This window comes from Pelophylax lessonae (assembly GCF_965119305.1).
Source record: "Pelophylax lessonae genome assembly, chromosome: 8".
Lineage (NCBI taxonomy): Eukaryota > Metazoa > Chordata > Amphibia > Anura > Ranidae > Pelophylax > Pelophylax lessonae.
This window is the reverse complement of record NC_138775.1, coordinates 252,915,899-252,936,178: the sequence shown is the minus strand read 5'-3', so window position 1 is coordinate 252,936,178 and position 20,280 is coordinate 252,915,899. Positions and strand designations below refer to the sequence as shown.

At 40.4% G+C, this 20,280-nt stretch overlaps 1 protein-coding gene across 1 annotated transcript in view; it reads right to left on the bottom strand.

The window, feature by feature from the left end:
• Positions 1 to 20,280, bottom strand: part of LPAR3 (lysophosphatidic acid receptor 3) — a 61,154-nt gene that overhangs the window by 23,489 nt on the left and 17,385 nt on the right. The window contains exon 2 of the mRNA XM_082265822.1: positions 8,233 to 8,988. Coding sequence (XP_082121948.1) covers positions 8,233 to 8,968 — 736 coding nt within the window. The 5' untranslated portion in view covers positions 8,969 to 8,988. The remainder of the gene's footprint in view (positions 1 to 8,232; positions 8,989 to 20,280) is intronic.

The window sequence follows — 20,280 nt, the reverse complement described above, 5'->3', positions numbered from 1 at the left end:
GGGCGGATCTCTTAAAGTGGAGTTCCACCCTTTTTTGCAACTTTAGTGATTCCTGGAGAGCTCACTATGCTGATCAACAATTGGGCATTTTCTATTTTTTTCGGGGGTCCCTTACCTTATTTTCAGGGCATTTTTTATTGTACTTCCTCCTTCTCCCCCCTCTGTGGCCACGGCCAATGACATCACTTCCGCCTTTGCATGGCATCCTGGGAGCTGTTTGTCATCACTCCCAGGAGGCTGGAATCAGGAAGAACTCCCAGAACACTCCCTGAAATCAGGAAGAAGGACACAGCAGATTACACTGCGGCTTCAGATGCCCACATCCAAGATGGCCGCACCCAGACAGCCTTTTTAAAAATAAGATTTTGACTAAAATCCAATACCGCACACCTTGTAAGTATGAGAATAGCGGTTCTGTAAAGGGAGATGGATTAGTATTATAGGGGTATTTTTAGTTAAAAAAGGTATTTGAGGCCGGAACTCCGCTTTAAGTGACAGACAGTGACAGATTGCAGGGTTCAGCATAGCTGAACCTGCGATCTGTCCCTGTGTCACTCAGTCACCTCCCCCCACACACGTCAGTAAGCACCAGGCATACATTAACCCCTCCCTCTCCAATAAAATTAACCCCTTCCATGGCAGTGTCATTTTTACAGTAACAGTGCATATGTATAGCACTGATTACTGTAGTAATTTCACTGGTACCCCCAAAAGTGTCAAAAACGTCAGTCATCGGTCCGATCTGTCCGTCGCAATGTAGCAGTCCCGCAAAAAAAAAAAAAAAAACGCAGATCACCGCCATTACTCGTTAAAAAAAAAAACACCAAAAATGACAGAAATCTTTCCCTTAGTTAGTAAACGCAATAACTTTTGCGCAAACCAATCAAAATACGCTTATTGTGATTTTTTTACCAAACATATGTAGCAGAAAACAAATTGGCCAAAAATTTTAAAAAAATTAGATTTTTACATTTTTTTGGCGGGGAATTTCATATAAAAAGAATGTGAAAAATCGGCATCAATCAATTTTTTTTTTTTTTTTATTACAAAACCTGATCATTCAATTGATCTATTCCAGTGTTGTTGCAATTTCTTCTCCACCTCAAGTTTTGAACCATTTGCTGACAGCCCTCTAGCGGTTTTAGGGCTCTTTCACACGGGCGTTCCGCATGTCCGTATATCATCCAATTTTTTTGCAGATGATATACGGGCATAATGTATGTCAATGTCATTGCGGATGACCATCCGCTGACATCCGATTTTTGTCCTGTCAGTTCTGTTCCGTTTTTTGGAACGGAACAGAACCCTATTTTTGTTCCATTTAAAAAGCGGAACGGATGCAAAATCGGATGTCAGCGGTGTCATCCGCTGACATCCGCAATGCCCATAGACATACATTATGTCCGTATATCATCCGCAAACGGATGGGATGATATGCGGACATACGGAGCTCCGTGAAAAAAAAAAAAAAGTGCCGAAGCGGATCGCAATGCGGTCCGCTCCGTGTGAAAGAGCCCTTACTGTTATAGGGCTGCAGGTATGCATGGGATCACACACACACATAGATAGATATATATATATCTATACAGTATATATATATATATATATATATATATATATATATATATACACACACACACACACATACACGTGATTCAGTGATTCAGCTCTCCCGGGTAGCAGGCTATAATGTGTGCCAGTGGCGGCTCACTCCCACTGTTATTATACACAGCAGGAGCCAATCTGCATGTACTGCGAACTTGATGTCCGCCATCACCCTGCAGAGACACAGAACGACGACTTGCTCATGTAAACAAGGCAGATTGCTGTTCTGACAGGGGGGAAGGCATGGATCCTGTGTCTCTGCAGAGCAAGAACTAGGATCCATGTCTTCTGCTTGTAAAGCACCTCCCCCACACTGTAGTATAACACTGGCTAGGAACATAGTTAACCCTTTGATTGCTCCTGATGTTAACCCCTTCCCAGCCAGTGTCATTAGCACAGTGACAGTGCATATTTTTTTTTAGCACTGATCACTGTATTAGTGTCACTGGTCCCGGGAAAATTTCAAAAGTGTCACTTAGTGTCCGCATGTCCGACGCAATATCGGCATCCCGCTATAAGTCGCGACCATTACTAGTAAAAAAATAAATAATTAGAGATGAATAAAAATATTCCATAGCTTGTAGACACTATAACCTTTGCGCAAACAAACCCATATACGCTTATTGGGATTTTTTTTACTGAAAATATGTAACAAAAAACATATTGGCCTAAATTTTTGGAAGAAATTCGATATTTTCAATTTTTTTATTAATGCATTTTATAAGCAGAAAGTAAAAAATATTGTTTTTTCCGAAATTGTCGGGCTTCTGTTGTTTATAGCGCAAGAAATAAAAAACACTGAGGTGATCAAATACCAGCAAAAGAAAGCTCTATTTGTGGTAAAAAAAGGACATACATTTTATTTTGGTACAGCATCACACGACCGCGCAATTGTTAGTTAAAATAACGCAGTGCCGTATCACAAAAAATGGCCTGGGCATGAAAGGGGGTAAATCTCCTGGAGCTGAAACAGTTCAAAAATAGGTATTTAATGATAGATCTCATGTTTCTATACTCACAGGATCTTTATAAAAAGAGGTCCTCTCTTTCGCTAAGATAATATTGTTTGCAAATAAATGATAAAATATAAAAAAAATTTATAACATAAAAAAAAAAAATGTGATTACTTGTTGTAAAACCACTCAGCGCAAAACGATGAAGTAAATCAACTCTCAGCTGTGTGATGGATGAAGCGCCGGTCTGCTCCACCCCAACCTCAGCTTGCTAGCAATGATCTAATTCTTGCTTCTGCAGAATAGCCAAGATTTCTGAATCACACAGCCTTCTTGTGTCATATACATTAAGGGTGTGAATGAGGTTTAGGAGAGCCGTATTTTCAATATGAAGCTGAGATCAAGAACACGGGGACGTGACCAATAACTATTAGGAGGAAAGTTCAAAACTAATGTTAGGAAGCATTATTTTACCAAAAGAGTAGTTAATGCTTGGAATGGACTTCAAGCTGAGGTAGTCAGTCAACAGAACAAGAACAAAAAAATAAACATAAAAAATAAAATAAAAAATGGGGCAGAGTTGATAGACCACTTGGTCTTTGTTTTGCCGTCACTCTCCTGTGCTTCTATATAGTCACAGCATCTGCTGTCACCTCTACTATACAGATCATTTACACTAGGAAAAAAGAAAGTGATCTGCGCTTTGAACAAATATTCAGCTGCTGAACACCATACCCTTGATACTAGGCATAAACTGAAGTGAAAAACAATATAATACAATGAATAAAGTAAATACCATAAGACACCAAAAAAGTAAATTAATACCGTGTGCATAAATAAAGTCAAATAAAAAAAGGTCCTATATAAAATTCTGTGCATGGTGAGAAAGGGATCTAGGGACAGCGAGTGTGACACCCAGGAAATATCCACACTTGGGGCTTACCATAAAGCCAGCAACCCCCCTTACTCAGAGAGCGCTCTATCAGTCAATGGATCCAATGGCAGGAGCTTCTATAAGTCAATGGATCCAATGTCAGTCAATGGATCAAATATCAGTCAATGGATCCAATGGCAGGAGCTTCTATCAGTCAATGGATCCAATGTCAGTCAATGGATCAAATATCAGTCAATGGATCCAATGGCAGGAGCTTCTATCAGTCAATGGATCCAATGTCAGTCAATGGATCAAATATCAGTCAATGGATCCAATGGCAGGAGCTTCTATCAGTCAATTGATCCAATGTCAGTCAAAGGATACAATGGCAGGAGCTTCTATCAGTCAATGGATCCAATGTCAGTCAATTGATCAAATATCAGTCAATGGATCCAATGGCAGGAGCTTCTATCAGTCAATGGATCCAATGTCAGTCAATGGATCAAATATCAGTCAATGGATCCAATGGCAGGAGCTTCTATCAGTCAGTTGATCCAATGTCAGTCAAAGGATACAATGGCAGGAGCTTCTATAAGACAATGGATGCAATGTCAGTCAATAGATCAAATATCAGTCAATGGATCCAATGGCAGGAGCTTCTATCAGTCAATGGATCCAATGTCAGTCAATGGATCAAATATCAGTCAATGGATCCAATGGCAGGAGCTTCTATCAGTCAATTTATCCAATGTCAGTCAAAGGATACAATGGCAGGAGCTTCTATCAGTCAATGGATCCAATGTCAGTCAATGGATCAAATATCAGTCAATGGATCCAATGTCAGGAGCTTCTATCAGTCAATGGATCCAATGTCAGGCAATTGATCAAATATCAGTCAATGGATCCAATGGCAGGAGCTTCTATAAGTCAATGGATCCAATGTCAGTCAATGGATAAAATATCAGTCAATGGATCCAATGGCAGGAGCTTCTATCAGTCAATGGATCCAATGACAGGAGCTTGAGAATCCACTCGGGTGACTCCAGACAGCCAATTTATAGGTACATCCAGACAAGTGACTCCAGATATCGAATCTACTGGGTCCTCACCCGCAACAATAGGGTCATATATATGCAAGATGAAGGCTCCACATAGTACAGTATTGTGAAAGCATCTGTTTTATTTAAAAAGTATTGCACTTACATTTGAATCAGTAATAAATAGCATATTTCACATCCAGAGCCTTAAACAGGTCAGTTTCCAACAGTAAAGATGGCCGAACAACAATCATGCATGCACACATGCTACAGCGAACGCACAATTGTCGTTCGGCCATCTTTGGTGTTGGAAACTGACCTGTTTGCGGCTCTGGATGTGAAACATGTCCTTTATTACTGATTCAAATGTAATTGCAATACTTTTTAAATAAAACAGTACATTATTGTAAAAGCATCTATTTGGAGCCTTTATCTTGCATATATATATATATATATGACCCATTGTTGCGGGTGAGGACCCAATGGATTGAGTGGATGCTCAAGCTCCTGCCATTGGATACATTGACTGATAGAGCGTTCTCTGACCTCCCTGAGTAAGGGGGGGTTGCTGGCTTTATAGTAAGCCCCTAGTGTGGATATTTCCTGGGTCTCACAATCGCTGTCCCCGGATCCCTTTCTCACCTGGCGCAGAATTTTATATGGGACCTTTTTTCATTTGATTTAATTTGCCTTTATTGAGCCCACTTTGTAATATACAGTTTAATTTAGCGCTGCACATTTTTTTCACAGATTATTTACACTAATTGAAGACATTTCAACAGTAGTATATCCGACTTCCTTTAAGTATACCTCCAGCCCAAACTGTCTTTTAAATTTTGCATAGAGCAGATAATAGTGGAGGGGAATGGGAAATGGGGGGTAGGAGATTTTCAGCTTGTGGCCTTGTTAAGGGGTCACTCTTCTTATCTTCTTATCCTGCGTGATACATTAAGTAAAAGTAGGGGAAGAAACCCACTCTTATACAATTGTCACCAGAACAGGTGTCCCTATTGTAAAATTTTCCCTTAGGCCCCTTTCATACGATCGAAGCAATCGGGTCCGCCTGTCCATCTTTCAGGTGGACCCGATCGGGTCACCCATGGTCCTCTATGGAGAGGCGGATGTCAGCAGACATATGTCCGCTGACATCCGATTAGACAAAATCTGCTGAAAACAGATGGCGATTCATTCGCCGTCCATCCAGTGGGTCGGATCGGATGAAAATTAACAGGCTGTCCGTTTTCATCCGATCTTCCCATAGAGGAGAGCGGGACTTTGACAGGTCTGTCTCTGCACAGTGAGCGAAGACGGACCTGTCATCTGCCTGCTCAGCGGGGATCAGTGGAGCGTTCCCCACTGAGCAAGCAGAGTCTGTTAAAACAGATCCGCCCCGTGGGAAAGGGGCCTAAAGCTGGCTGTGCACTGTTAGTATTTGAGCCAATTTATAGGATTCAGCTGACATTTTCATTATAACAGTGGGCGACCCTGCTGGCTTGACAAAAGTTGATTGCTCAATTGACTTGGTTTAGGAGCCGGGATGAATGTTGACAGCCAACCAGCATCTAATGCTAATCAGTAGCAGGCACTGTTTGGGTATTCTGTCAGAATACAATAAAAGGGATTTGTGAATTCACACCATTTGTATGCCTGGAGAAATCTGTTAGATAGCTTTAATATTAGCAAAATGTCACGTTCCCACAAATCACTCTGTGCTGGGTGTCTTTTAGACACATACGCTATGTAAGTAGTATAGACAGTATCAGAAAGTGTATTATTTTTTACAATAAAGTGGTTCTAAAGGCTGAAGGTTTGTTACCTCCATGCATTCTTTGCATTAAAGTGGTTGTAAAGTCTAATGTTTTTTTCTAAGAAAATAACAAACATGTTATACTTACCTGCTCTGTTGCAGTGGATTTGCACAAAGCAGCCTGGATCCTCCTCTTCTCAGGTCTCTCTTCTGTTCTCCTGGCCTAGCTCCCTCCTGTTCAGTGCCCCAACAGCAAGCAGCTTGCTATGGGGGCACCCAAACTGAGTAACAGCTCCCTGTGTCCATTCAGGCACAGAGTCCTGCCCCAGCTCTGCCCCCTCCCTCTCCTGATTGGCCAGCTGACTTTGATTGACAGCAGCGGCAGCCAGTGGTGCCAGTTTCTCAGCCAATCAGGAGGGAGAATCTCAGATGGCTGAGACACTCGTGGTTATCGCTAGACAGAGAGGGACCTCTCTGTCTAGGTAAGTATTAGAGGGGCTGCTGCATACAGAAGATTTTTAGAAATCTAAAAGATAAAAAACACTCTGAAGGGAAGTCAGTCCGGATCCCTCATCCATTTTATTGCTATGGATGTAGGGCCCCACTCCCACAGCGATGCTGTTACAAGGCTAGTTGGCCTGAGAGTTCTTGAAAGAAGAAGAGGGGCTAGAGAGGAGAGCCCACAGTTCAAATGCAAAGTTCGAGTTGCTGCTGCCTGTTGCTAGGGCCAAGCCTTATTCCCAAATACCCCTTTCCCTTCTATCCTTGCAAAAAGGATCGGGAAATAAGTAAAACTGCTACCATCGGGTAGTGCTATTGAGGAGAGCCAACCCTCTGACTACAAAAGAGACTCTTTGTTCAAAAGACTTCAGTAGTTACTCAGTTCTATGCTTTAGTGGCTAACAGAAGTTGCTCTTACTGAACGTTCTATGGAGATCCCTTGGGCCAACGGGCCAGGATCATTTACTATTTCATAGCCAAAAAGACACTTTGCGAAGAAATTTTTACAACATTTGCCTCTAACAAATGTTAGATTAAATGTCCAACATTCCAGCCAATACTTGCTAAGGGAGTGAACCACTTTCAATACACTTCAAGGTACTAAATCTGCTTCTTCAGGAGAAAGGAGTTCGCAAATCAACAGAATTACATAATCTAATTATTAGTATGTACAGAGCATATATTATCACAGTGATGTCTAATATTGATGACAGTATGTGAGAACCCATCTACAATTTCGTCTAATGTGCTTGGCCAACAAGGCATTTACAATCCAACCAACCATCCCACATGGAGAGGGACGGCCACATGGAGAGGAAAGATAATTGTGGCCAACTGGCCATTATGAAGATCATTATATCAATGATCTTCATAATGGCCAGTTGGCCACAATAATCTTTTAGATGCTGTAGATGTATTATATGGCTATAAAAATATATCATATGACCACATATTAATAAAAAGATGGACTTAAAGGCTATATATCTACAAATGTGCGTACCAAATATAAGAATACACATTACAGATATAAAATAATCCCTTACTAAAAGATAGAATTTCTATAATTATCTATGAAAGATTATAATTTAACTGTTCTTCAGTCTGCACATTGGTCAAAGATGATCCCAGATGACCCAAGAGGATGCTCATTGTCTGGATAAGAAAGCTACCAAAGTATATACTGAATATAAATCACAATATATAATCCCGTTTTTAAATATTTACAGGCCACCATTTCCATCATCTCAAAAAAAGTTTATCCAATAAATGGACCCAAGAAGCACCACTCAGCTCTCCTCAAGTAGAGGAGGACAAGAAATTCTTTAAAAAACAAATGGAGTCAGAGCTCCACCTATATTCCCCACAATGTGTGTAACACGCTGACCAATAGAGGAGCCACAAGGGAAGTCACATGCTGAGTAGACCCCCCCCCCCCCCACCACCACCAAGCATTGTTTTCCTTGAACATTCTATTTTCGGCCTGGTATAACAAAAGACCCTTCCACTCTTTCTTACCTAATACAGTCATGACAGTCTTCATCAACTTTATTGGAGTCCGTCTTCGGCTGATAGAGCCGGTGGTGTGTGAAGACAAGACGTTGGTCTTCCTCTTCACATATGTGTAAATCCTCAGGTAGACCACCACCATGATTAGAAAAACTACCAAATTAGAGACAGTCCAAAAAGTAAGATAACTCCGGCTGTAAAGGGGTGCAAGGGAGGAGCATGTGGTGATATCACAAATACAGTTCCAGCCCAACGTGGGCACAGCACCCATAAAAATAGCAATAACCCAGATAAGCAGAATGAGACAAGTCACCCTCCTTTTGGTGAGGTTGGTATGGATTCTCATTCGTACAATGGATACGTGCCTCTCAACAGCGATGACCAGGAGATTGGCCAGCGATGCAGTCATGCTAGTATCCAAGAGGCCCTGCCGCAGGAACCATCGATGAACAGTGAGCGTTTTGGACACTGGTCCTGTGTGGAACATCATGAAAACATAGGCAATCCCAGAGAACAAATCCGCAGCTGCTAAGTTGGCCAACAAGTAATAGAAAGGGTAATGGAACCTTTTGTTGATCACAACGGCTCCGATCACTAACAAATTTGACATAAATATGAACAAACTGCAGAAGGCACCAAAACAAAACAACATAATTAGCTTGGTCCCGGTCCAATCATCCTCTGTTTGAGATTTACTCTGATTGTAGAAAAAGTCCATCCGCTTATCGTAATGACAGGCATTCATTCTGAAAGGGGGCTTTCATCCTAAAGGAAGAAAAAAAAAATTGGGAGGTCAAATTTTTCCAATATCTATGCCCTTATTTATTAAAAAGTGAAAACAAGTGGTATTCACCATACGTAATCAGTGACATTATTTGTTAATTTGCTGATTTTAAAGGCTCATGCACACAGCTATCTGGGGTCATTCAACAGAAAGATGTATTTCCCAGCCATGGAGTCTTAGTTGGTGCATGCTGCCACCCCTCTGACATGAATGGCTATATATATATATTTTTTACATTGCTGGGCTATTTATTACTAAACCATTGAAAATTGTGGTTTTGCATTTTAGGTTACATTCACATTTGAGCTTCAACATCTTCGGTTCTTTCCCCTTTTTCTGTAGTCCTGTCCTAGGGTAACAATGCAGCTCCTTTATAGGTACAGTACTGATATTGAGTTACCTGGATGACATTAAGTTTGCTAGACCACCCTTTTTTTTTTTTTTTTTTCATAAGATACTGTTTTTGTCTTTATTTCATCTTTTTTTGTGTCTTAGTGTCACTCTCCTTCAACCTCTTTTAGCTAATTTCTGTCTACATGCACTCGTTCCAGCATCGGCTGAACATCATTGCTCTGGACCGGCCTCCTGACAGTAACAAAGAATGATGCCTGAATTGCATGTGTTGAAATGGTCATACTAGTCTCCTTCATAACCCTGCGTGATGGGGTGACAACACAATGCCACAATTAAGACACAATTGTTCACCCCCTAATCTGGAACAAGGACATTCATGGTAAAATTATTATGCTAATGAAAACTTGAATGATGGCTAGTGACCCCACCCTTTTTGACCATTAGGTCTCTTGAACTTCCACACCCCCTTGACCTTAGCTAATCTTGAACCTTTAATTCCTTCATTTTTGCAGTCTAGAGGGAGGGCAACTATCCAAAGCCTTCCCATTTAAGGATGTTTTAAGAGGCCAGGTCTCCCTTTGTTAAATTAGAACTATAGCCAAAAAGTTTTTGTCATCTGTCTCCCATGGGTAGATTTCCCTTCACTTCCTGTCCCATAGCCAAAACAGGCATCTGCAAATTAAGAAAAAAAATTCCTTGGGCACCCCCAGATCACCAGAGCCAGTGTCCCCATTGGAAATTTTCCATTCTATTAATTTTCTGCGTACAACACAAAATTCGTTTTTTTGTTTTTTAACTTTCACTTTTAATGATAATGGTAAACATAATAAACAGAGATGGTGAATCCCCAAGCAGGGGCAGGGACAGCAATGAAAACAGGAGTTCTAATCTATCTTCGCTCTATCCAAAACTAAAAAAAAAAGTTTTCCTTTAAATATACGTTAAGATCAAGGAACACTGCTAGCGATTTCACCATGGCAGGAGTGTTGTCAGTCCTCTACAGGAACTTAGGAGCTCACTATATTTCCAACAGGATCAACAGATATTGTTCTGTACTAAAAGAATTTTAAAAAGGGAAAAATACTTGTGTGAATGTGTCTGTATTGCAAAGATACACTATATTACCAAAAGTATTGGGACACCGTCCGTTACATGCACATGTACTTTAAAGGCATCCTAGTCTTAATCTGTAGGGTTAGTAGTAAATTGGCCCACCCTTTGCAGCTATAACAGCTTCCACTCTTCTGGGAAGGCTGTCCACAAGGTTTAGGAGTGTGTCTATGGGAATGTTTGACCATCCTTCCAGAAGTGTAATTGTGAGTTCAGGCACTGAGGTGGGCGAGAAGGCCTGGCTCGCAGTCTCTTCTCTAATTTATCCCAAAAGTGTTCTATCAGCTTAAGGTCTGGACTCTCTGCGGGCCAGTCAAGTTCCTCCACTCCAAACTCGCTCATCTATGTCTTTATGGACCTTGCTTTGTTCACTGGTGCATGGTCATGTTGACACAGGAAGGGAAATTGTCCAAAATGTCTTGGTATGCAGACATCTTAAGAGTTCCCTTCACTGGAACTAAGAGGCCAAGACTAACCCCTGAAAAACGACCCCCCTTCCACCAAATGATTTGGACCAGTGCACAAAGCAAGGTCCATAAAGAGATGGATGAGCGAGTTTGGGGTGGAGGAACTTGACCGGCCTGCACAGAGCCTGACCTCAACCTGATAGAACAACTTTGGGATGAATTAGAGCGGAGACTGCGAGCCACGCCTTCTCATCCACATCAGTGCCTGACCTCACAAATGCGCTTCTGGAAAAATGGTCAAACATTCCCATAGACACACTCCTAAACCTTGTGGACAGCCTTCCCAGAAGAGTTGAAGCTGTTATAGCTGCAAAGGGTAGGACAACTCAATATTGAACCCTATGGACTAAGACTGGGATGCCGGTAAAGTTCACGTGTGTGAAAGGCAGGCATTCCAAAAATGTTGGCAATACAGTGTATATTGTATTCATATTGATTTATGTTTTTTTTTTCTTACCCAAACATTTTTAGCCAACAGAAGATGAAATCCATTTTTCTAAGATTATAGTTTTTCTAAGTGTAGTGCAACCACCTAGAGGGCCGCTGGATTTTTGGGTTTCCCTGTTCCTGCACAGCCAGGAAACCTGCATTTTCCAACTTACACACAGAGTCAATAACTAGCCCATTGGTTTGTTTTATTGAGGAAAAACAACTTGGATGAGGATAAGGGTTTATGGGATGCCCAACTTGACTTGGCAGAACAACTTGGTGACAAACTTCCTTCTCTATGTACACAAAAATGCAGATCTGTACTGTACTACCTCCGGAGTGAAAGCAATCTTAAATGGATCAGTATAAAAGGTTACCCTATGTCCCCTTGGTGAATTGTGGCAAAGTCCTAAACTTGCAGGAGCTCTATGTCCACTTGGTGAAACTCACAAAGTCCCAACACTTGCAGAAAGTACTACCCCACCTGCCTGCCTTAAAATGAGTCCCAGCGCAAGGAATTTAGGTTAGCTTGTGACACTGTCCCATATAGGCTTGCTGAATGTTGCATCTGGCAGCCTTCTCCCTTGCAGGCCATGGGGGTGTCGAGCTACTCACACTGTCCCTTTGAATCCTGCTGCCTTAGAAAAGACTGCTGGACAGATCTTCCCATGCTAGACAAGGTGTCTCCTGGATAAGACCAGTGTTGGGGTAGTTACTCAAAAAATGTAACTAGTTACTTCTGTAAATTGTAACAAGATTACTTTACTAGTTACTGCATTTGAAAAGTAACTTCACTACTTATTACTTTACTCTCCTCTTTCTTAATTGACCGTGTAGAAGAAGATACATGACACTCTTTCTGCATAGAGTTTTTTGTATAAACACAGGCTTTGGGAAACATGAACAAAACCTGAAAAAACTGAATTAAACATAAAGTGCAACAAAAAGTCATAAACTTCATCCCTCTCTATTCTTCGAAATAACGATTGTATCGTACGGCTTGGGTAACGCAGGAAAGCGCGTTCCTATAGCCTAATAAAGTAGTGTAGTTACCTCCTATAGCCTAGTAAAGTAGTGTAGTTACCAATATTAGTATTGTAACTAGTTACTTTACTTAGTTACCAAAAAATGTAATGTAGTTACTGTAATCTGTTACTTTGTAACTAGTTACCCCCAACACTGGATAAGACTAAAGGGTAGCAAAGGTCCCTCTCTTCAGCATCTCTCCTTCCTCAGCTCCAGCCTGGAGGCAGAGCCCCTAAGCCCCAGGATCCCCTCCCAGGTCTCACGATTCTCAGCATTTCATATTCCATCCGACAACAACCCCCCCACTTGCCAGTCTCCTCAATATTTATGAGCCAGTCTTACCGCCCTGCCAGGCCTTCTTTCTGGGGATTGGTAAAAACTCCCATTAATATTCATAACCTGCCTCTTTACCTCTGTCCACTCGTTTCTAGAAGTTTCCATGTACCTTCAAAACCAGGGGGAGAAGATAGAGGCCTGGTCTGCAGAACATTGCAGCCTGACCTTAATGCTGAATTCCAGCCTGTATTAAAAAAAATTAAATATATATATATATATATATATATATATATAAAATTTATCTTTTCTTGTTTGCCATTTGCTGTACCTTATTGGGGTTTTTGGCACATGTATTTGCTCATGGGGTTGATAGGCTCTATCCTGCACTTCTCCTCCCTGGCTGTTGACGGCATCAGGGGTACTAGTATACCAGTAGTGAGTAATTTATCAGTCATATGTTAGTTTTTCTGTTTTATGGTTGTGATAATAATGTTTAACTTTGTTGTTACCAGCACAATATCTCCTGAAGAAGCTAAAACCACGAAACATGTAAAGACTTTCCAGCTCACTGAAGTCCCAGCAAATTAGAGATATATGTGTTATATGAGTTACTATGTGGGGTTGTACACATTGGACTAATAGTTGGTAGTGTCTTTTGGGGAAAATGCTCATCTTTATTGTTAGGGATTTTAAACCTTTATATGCAATAAAATGTATACCTTTTTAACATAACTAATGTCTGTTTATTCCTGAGATGGCTTATCACTGTTAAAGTCCCACATTTTACACCTACTCACCCATTACCCATCCACTTCCTGTATGTTCTTCTTCAGAAACGTTATCAGAAAATGTAAAATCCTTTAACAAATACTGTATTTATTCTACAATGACCATCAAAAGACCATACCATTTAAGATATCAGATGAAACTTCCCTTTTGCGGACACACAATGGAGGAGATCATTTAAAAAGTTTATGCCCAGGAATGCAGGGTATAGACACACATGCAGGGTGTTTTTCCATTCAACCAGCGGGTTGCAAGAAGAAATCTCTTAGATCCCCACATCCACTCAAGTGATGTGGATGCAGGGATCTCCCCCACTGCGCTATTGTATTCTGACAGCAGGAACCCCCCTCCCCACCTGTCAGAATACACTGATTGGCGCTCCAGAGATTGAATGCTGGTTTTTCAGCAGAATCGTTCCACAGAAGCCAGTCTAATTACCGGCTTTTGTTGAACAGAAAGGGCTACACATCCCGAAATTCACCCGGCTCCAGCTTTAAAGTCTCTGGCCTCAATGCAGTGCAAGAAGACACTCCAACATAAGTAGATTGCTCCTATGCATAAAAAAAATAAGCTTGGGCCCCATGATGATTTTTTACAATTGGCATCTAACTTGGGTGCTCTGCATCGTTGATCTATGTATGAAATGCCTCCTTTCCCATTATCCCTCAGGAATATAAAGGGATCCTTTAGTTTATTATTTCTGAAAAACAGTTGCTCCTAATCAAACTTAATTCAATACTTAAACCAAACTTTCCACATGATCACTCTCAAGTAGCAGTAGTACACCTTGCAGGAGACAAGTTCAAGCAGGTTTGTCCCACATTTCTATTCGGCAAGGCAGCAAACAAAAGAACATCAATGCAGAAGGCCTTTTTTTTTTTGTTATAGGCTCACTGTACAAACAAAAATCTGCTTATCTGTGCTACCATCTAAATTCATGCTAGTTCCTGACTAACGGGGTGTCTCATAATGGTCTCCCCAAAACAAAAAGGCAGCTCTAGTATCTTTTTAGTATTCTGACAGCAGTTAGCCATTTCACGCAACAGCATGCACCTACATCAGAGAGCAAGAGAGCCCTGAGAATCAGTTGGCTCACATATAAAAGGCACGTGGAAAGCGGAGACAAATAATAATAATAAGGTCTGCCTACCAGGTAAAATGGGGACCTAGGACTGGAGGCTTTTCCTACCCAAAGCTCTACAAAGCCATCAGGCTTCAGGACAGGATCTTCAGATCCAAGACAGGATAAATGGGTTCAAACCCTGGAGTTACCATGCTTAGGTGAGAAGGTGGCACATACTGTACAATTCTACAAGCCAGTGCCCCACAATGTCAAAACAAAACCTTTTCTTTTTTTTAGTTTTATATTGAATGAAGGAGGGTTAGAACCTTTTTCAGGGGCTCTGATAGAGAGATTTTACAAACCAAGCATTTGGCTTGCGCTTGCAGTACAGCCCTATTAACTTAAATTGGTCGCAATTGGTGGCGGTACTGCCCACCAAACACTACATGTGATATAATTTTGATGCGGTATGTGTAAGACCCTTTTTGGGTTGAGGTGGGTGGGAGTGGGGGCTGTAACTGTGGCTTAACCACCTGTTTTTACTGCCTCCTGTACATGTGAACAAATCCTACATCAGTTTATTTCTGATCCAAGTGCAGGTAAAGGAAGATTTTATCACAAATCTTGAAAGAAGACCGTAGGATGCATTTTGTGCTTTAAAGTGAAATATAGACGAAGGGCTTAAAGCCTAAGTTTACACAGAGAAATAAATAAATAAACTAAATCACCACGAGGGGCATGACTTACCTTTAATGTGATGTGTCCCTTGTGCTGCTGGCTCTTGGATTCCTTGAAACCTTCATCCTCTGACCCACCGCCCACCCCTGCTGCCATAAGCTTCCAGCGCAGCATTGCTTATTAGAGCCAAGGGAGCTGTGAAAGGTACTCATCAAGAGTGCCAACTATGCCTGTCCTATCTCGCCCAGCTTTACCAGTCACAGAAGCCAAACTATAGCTTCTATAAATGAAGCACAATCTATGGGTTGAGAAGGTGGACATTTCAATCATCCACCTGTCTTTCATTCATAGATCATATTTTAGCCATATAAGCTGAGGTACACATCAAATTATTAGTATGTCATGTTCCTTTTTTTGGTTTTCATTTTTTTTCAAACACAGTCTTTAATTTAGGATTATGTGTTAACTTATTACCCTGCCTATAATCTATGTGCTAAACCTTTTTTCTAAGGCCCACCTAACCACCTGCTCCCAGGACCCTGTTCCTTCCCAAATGCTACAGGTACCCTCTGGCTCCATCTTATACTCTCTAACTCACATCTTCAATCTCTCCCTCTCTTCTGGCATCTTCACCAACTCTCTAAACATGCACAAGTCACCCCATACTTAAAATGCCCTTTACTAGACCCCACTAATCTTAACAACCCAAGGCCCATCTCCTTACTCTCCTTTTCCTCCAAACTCCTTGAATGTCTACAATCGACTTAGCAGAGGTGGGGGACTCGAGTCAAATGACTTAAGTCACCAGTTTGAGGACTTGAGACTTGCTTGACTAAAATTAATAAAAGACTCAACTTGACTTTGACTTGGTATTCATGACTTGAGACTTGACTTTGACTTGAGACATATGACTCGAAATGACTTTACTTTTTAAATTAAATATTTGCATTTTCTCAAGATGTGTTAAAGAAAAATTAATGTGCCTGTTATGTTTCTGACACCACAGTCACTTAAAACACCTCAGTGTGTCCTGATTTTTAGATCACTGGCTGTTTAACAATGGAAATACTTAACATGTTTTTAGTGACTCTGGTGTTGAAACATGACCGGACAAAGGATTTTGAACTGTTTGGGCATTCAAAGTGTTTTTTTAATATGCCAAGAAAAAAGCACTAAGCAGTTTTGTTAATGTTGAAAATTAAACAAAACCTTTCCTGACCACTGACTTTTGAAAATTGGGGTAGATCAGTATTTTGACTTGATTTGTGACTTTACCAAAATAAATGACTGACTTGACTTGCTTGACTTATAGAAGGGACTCGACTTGACTTGCTTGCTTTTCGCCACAGTAACTTGGGACTTGCTTGTGACTTGCACATGTGTGACTTACTCCCATGTCTGCAACTTAGTGACCATCTCACTGACAACAACCTTCTTGATCCTTTTCAGTATGGTTTTTTTTCTCAACACTCTATAGAAACTGCTCTCCTAAAACTCACAAACAATCTACTTACATCTAAAACCAATGGAGACTATTCTATACTCCTACTCCTGGACCTCTTTGCTACCTTTGACACAGTGGACTGCTCCCTCCTCCTAAAAAAACTGACTCTTTTGGTCTTTGCGATTGTACTCTTCTCTGGTTCTCATCCTACCTATCCCACCACATCTTCAGTGTCATTTACAATTCTACTTCTCCTCTTCCTTTCTCCGTCGGGATTCCCCAAGGTTCTGGCTTTGGACCTCTCCTATTCTCAATCTACACCTCCATGATGACACCCAAATCTATCTGTCAAATCAGCTCACTCTATCGGTCTCCTCACACAGCACTAATCTACTAACAGACATATCAAACTGGATGTCACACCACTTCCTCAAACTTAATCTATCCAAAACCGAGCTTATAATATTTCCTCCCCCCACGTGCCCCCTCCCCTGACTTCTCCGTCAAGATCAACGTCTTAACTATCAACCTGTCACCGCATGCCAGGGTGCTAGGTGTGATCCTGGACTCTGAACTATCATTTCAGTCCCACATTTATTCACTGTACAAAGCTTGCTGCATCAACCTCCGCAACATCTCCAAGATATGCCCCTTCTAACAAATGACAACACAAAGCTTCTAATTCACTCCCTGGTCATCTCCCACCTTAACTACTGCAACTCCCTCTTCATCGGATTAGCTTTACATAGGCTATTCCCCCTTTAAACCATCATAAATACTGCTGTCAGACTCATCCACCTTACCAACCGTTCAGTGTCTGCTACCCCTCTCTGCTGATAACTCCACTGGCTTCTGCTCACCCGAACAACAAAATAAATCAAAATACCATCCAAATTATTCTCTTCATTCCTCCCATGCTCCCTTGTCACCTCCTCCTATGCTCACCTCCAGGACTTCCCCAGAGCCTCTCCCATCCTCTGGAACTCCCTACCCCAATCTATCCATCTCTATCTAGCTCTGTCTGTCTATCTCCAACTTTGTCCACTTTTAGACGATCCCTGAAAACAATTGAATTTTGTATCTCTTGACTCTCCCTCTTAGATTGTAAGCTCAAACAAGCAGGGCCCTGTTATTCCTACTGTATTTAATTGTATTGTAATTGTACTGTCTGCCCTTTTGCTGTAAAGCGCTGCGTAAACTGTTGATGCAATATAAATACTGTATAATAATAATTATATTGAAAGCCAAAACTTTTTTGCCATCGGTGTTCCATCGAGATTTTTCGCTTTCTCTTCCGTAGACGCAACAAGGTGTGAGAAAAACTCTCCAAAAGTGTTGCAAATCCTCTCTAAAAAGGATTATATACCCACTACAGATACAACTCAAAATTTTGGCTTTTCTATTACTTTTATTTTTTTTTTTATTTTTTTTTTTTTTTTTTTATTTTTTTTTTTTTTTTACTTTTAGTGTCAGTGACAAACGTCCCTAGGACAATAAGGGCAAATCTCTCCAGTTGGGACATAGACAGTTTAGGTTAAATGTTAAAGTGATTGTAAAGTCTCGTTTTTTCTCCTATAAAAATAAAAAACATGTTATACTTACCTGCTCTGTTGTAGTGGTTTTGCACTGAGCTGCCCGGATCCTCCTTTTCTCAGGTCCCTCTTCTGTGATCCTGGCCCCTCCCTCCTGCTGAGTGCCCCCACAGCAAGCAGCTTGCTATGGAGCACCTGAGCCAAGTCACAGCTCCCTGTGTCCATTCAGAAACAGAACCCCGACCCAGCCCCATCCCCTCGCTCCACTGATTGGCTAGCTGACTTTGATTAACAGCAGTGGCAGTCAATGGCGCCGCTGCAGTTTCTCAGCCAATCAGGAGGGAGAATCTCAGATGGCTGAGACACTCCTGGACATCGCTGGACAAAGAGGGACCTCAGGTAAGTATTAGGGGGGCTGCTGCACACAGAAGACATTTTTTTTTATTATATAAGATAAAAAACTTTCTGCCTTTCTGCCTTTACAACTCCTTTAACCTCCCTGGCGGTATGATTCTGTCAGGAATTCTGTACCAAAAGCGGTACAATTCTTTTCATGGAAATTTGGCGTTATGTATTATAGGCCTACAATTCTTAGTAATTACTGACTTAAACCTGACCAAAACAAGACTCTAGTAGACATCCCAGATGTGATAAATTTGAAACACAAACGCATGAATTATAATCGAATCAATAATATAATTTTATTATATAATATATAATATATATAATAAAATTATATTATTGATTCGATTATAATTCATGCGTTATATATTATATATATATATATGTGTGTGTATATATATATATATATATAATATATATAACGCATGAATTATAATCGAATCAATAATATAATTTTATATATATATATATATATATATATATATATATATATATATGTGTGTGTGCATATATATATATATATATATATATATATATATATATATATATACATATATACACATATATATATATATATATATATATATATATATATATATATATATATATATATATATATATATATATATACACACACATATATACATATATGCATACATATATATATATATATATATATATATATATATATATATATATATATATATAGAAAATAAATTTTTGGATCCCCTAGGGGTGGGACTTTTTAGGTCACTCAGAATACACAAGACTTATAGTCAAAAAATACAAAATTTTATTAATACATATATGAAGAAAATGTCAAAAGAACACAACAGTATACAAATGCACAATTAAAATGGCAAAAACTCTAAAATGGAATATGCGAATACACTCAACCAACTGCTCCAGTTTGAATCCGACGTTTCGAGGTGATAAGAGGTTTATCACCTCGAAACGTCGGATTCAAACTGGAGCAGTTGGTTGAGTGTATTCGCATATTCCATTTTAGAGTTTTTGCCATTTTAATTGTGCATTTGTATACTGTTGTGTTCTTTTGACATTTTCTTCATATATGTATTAATAAAATTTTGTATTTTTTGACTATAAGTCTTGTGTATTCTGAGTGACCTAAAAGTCCCACCCCTAGGGGATCCAAAAATTGATTTTCAATCTTTTTGGGATGTGGCACTCTAACTGAGGAACACAGCGGGATCACACCTTATTATATATATATGTGCATATAATATATATAATATAAAATGTGTAATGTGTTTGTGTTTTGTGCAACTTTTTTTTTTTTTTTTTGAATTTCCCTCCCTAGTTCCGCTCCCATGCAGCATTGCTGCTGCAGGGAACGGAACTAGGAAGTCATCAGACCGACGGAGACCGACGGAGAGCGGCGGGGATCTCGGCTGGCGGTCACAGCAATGAGAGATCATCGCTGGATTGCCAGGAGAAGGTAAGAGAACACCGCTGCGCTCTCTGCACCTCCACCCCGAGCGTGACTCGGGGTTACCGATCCTGGTATGAAAAATGCACCCCGAGTCACGCTCGGGGTTACCGCCAGGGAGGTTAAGGGTAATTTTTAGGGATAGGTTTAGTGTAAGCATATGTTAAGCAGACAGTTAGGCGTTTAGGGGATCTATGGCATCCCAAAACCTTACATCTTTAACCAGTTACCGAACACCTACCGCAGATTTACTGCG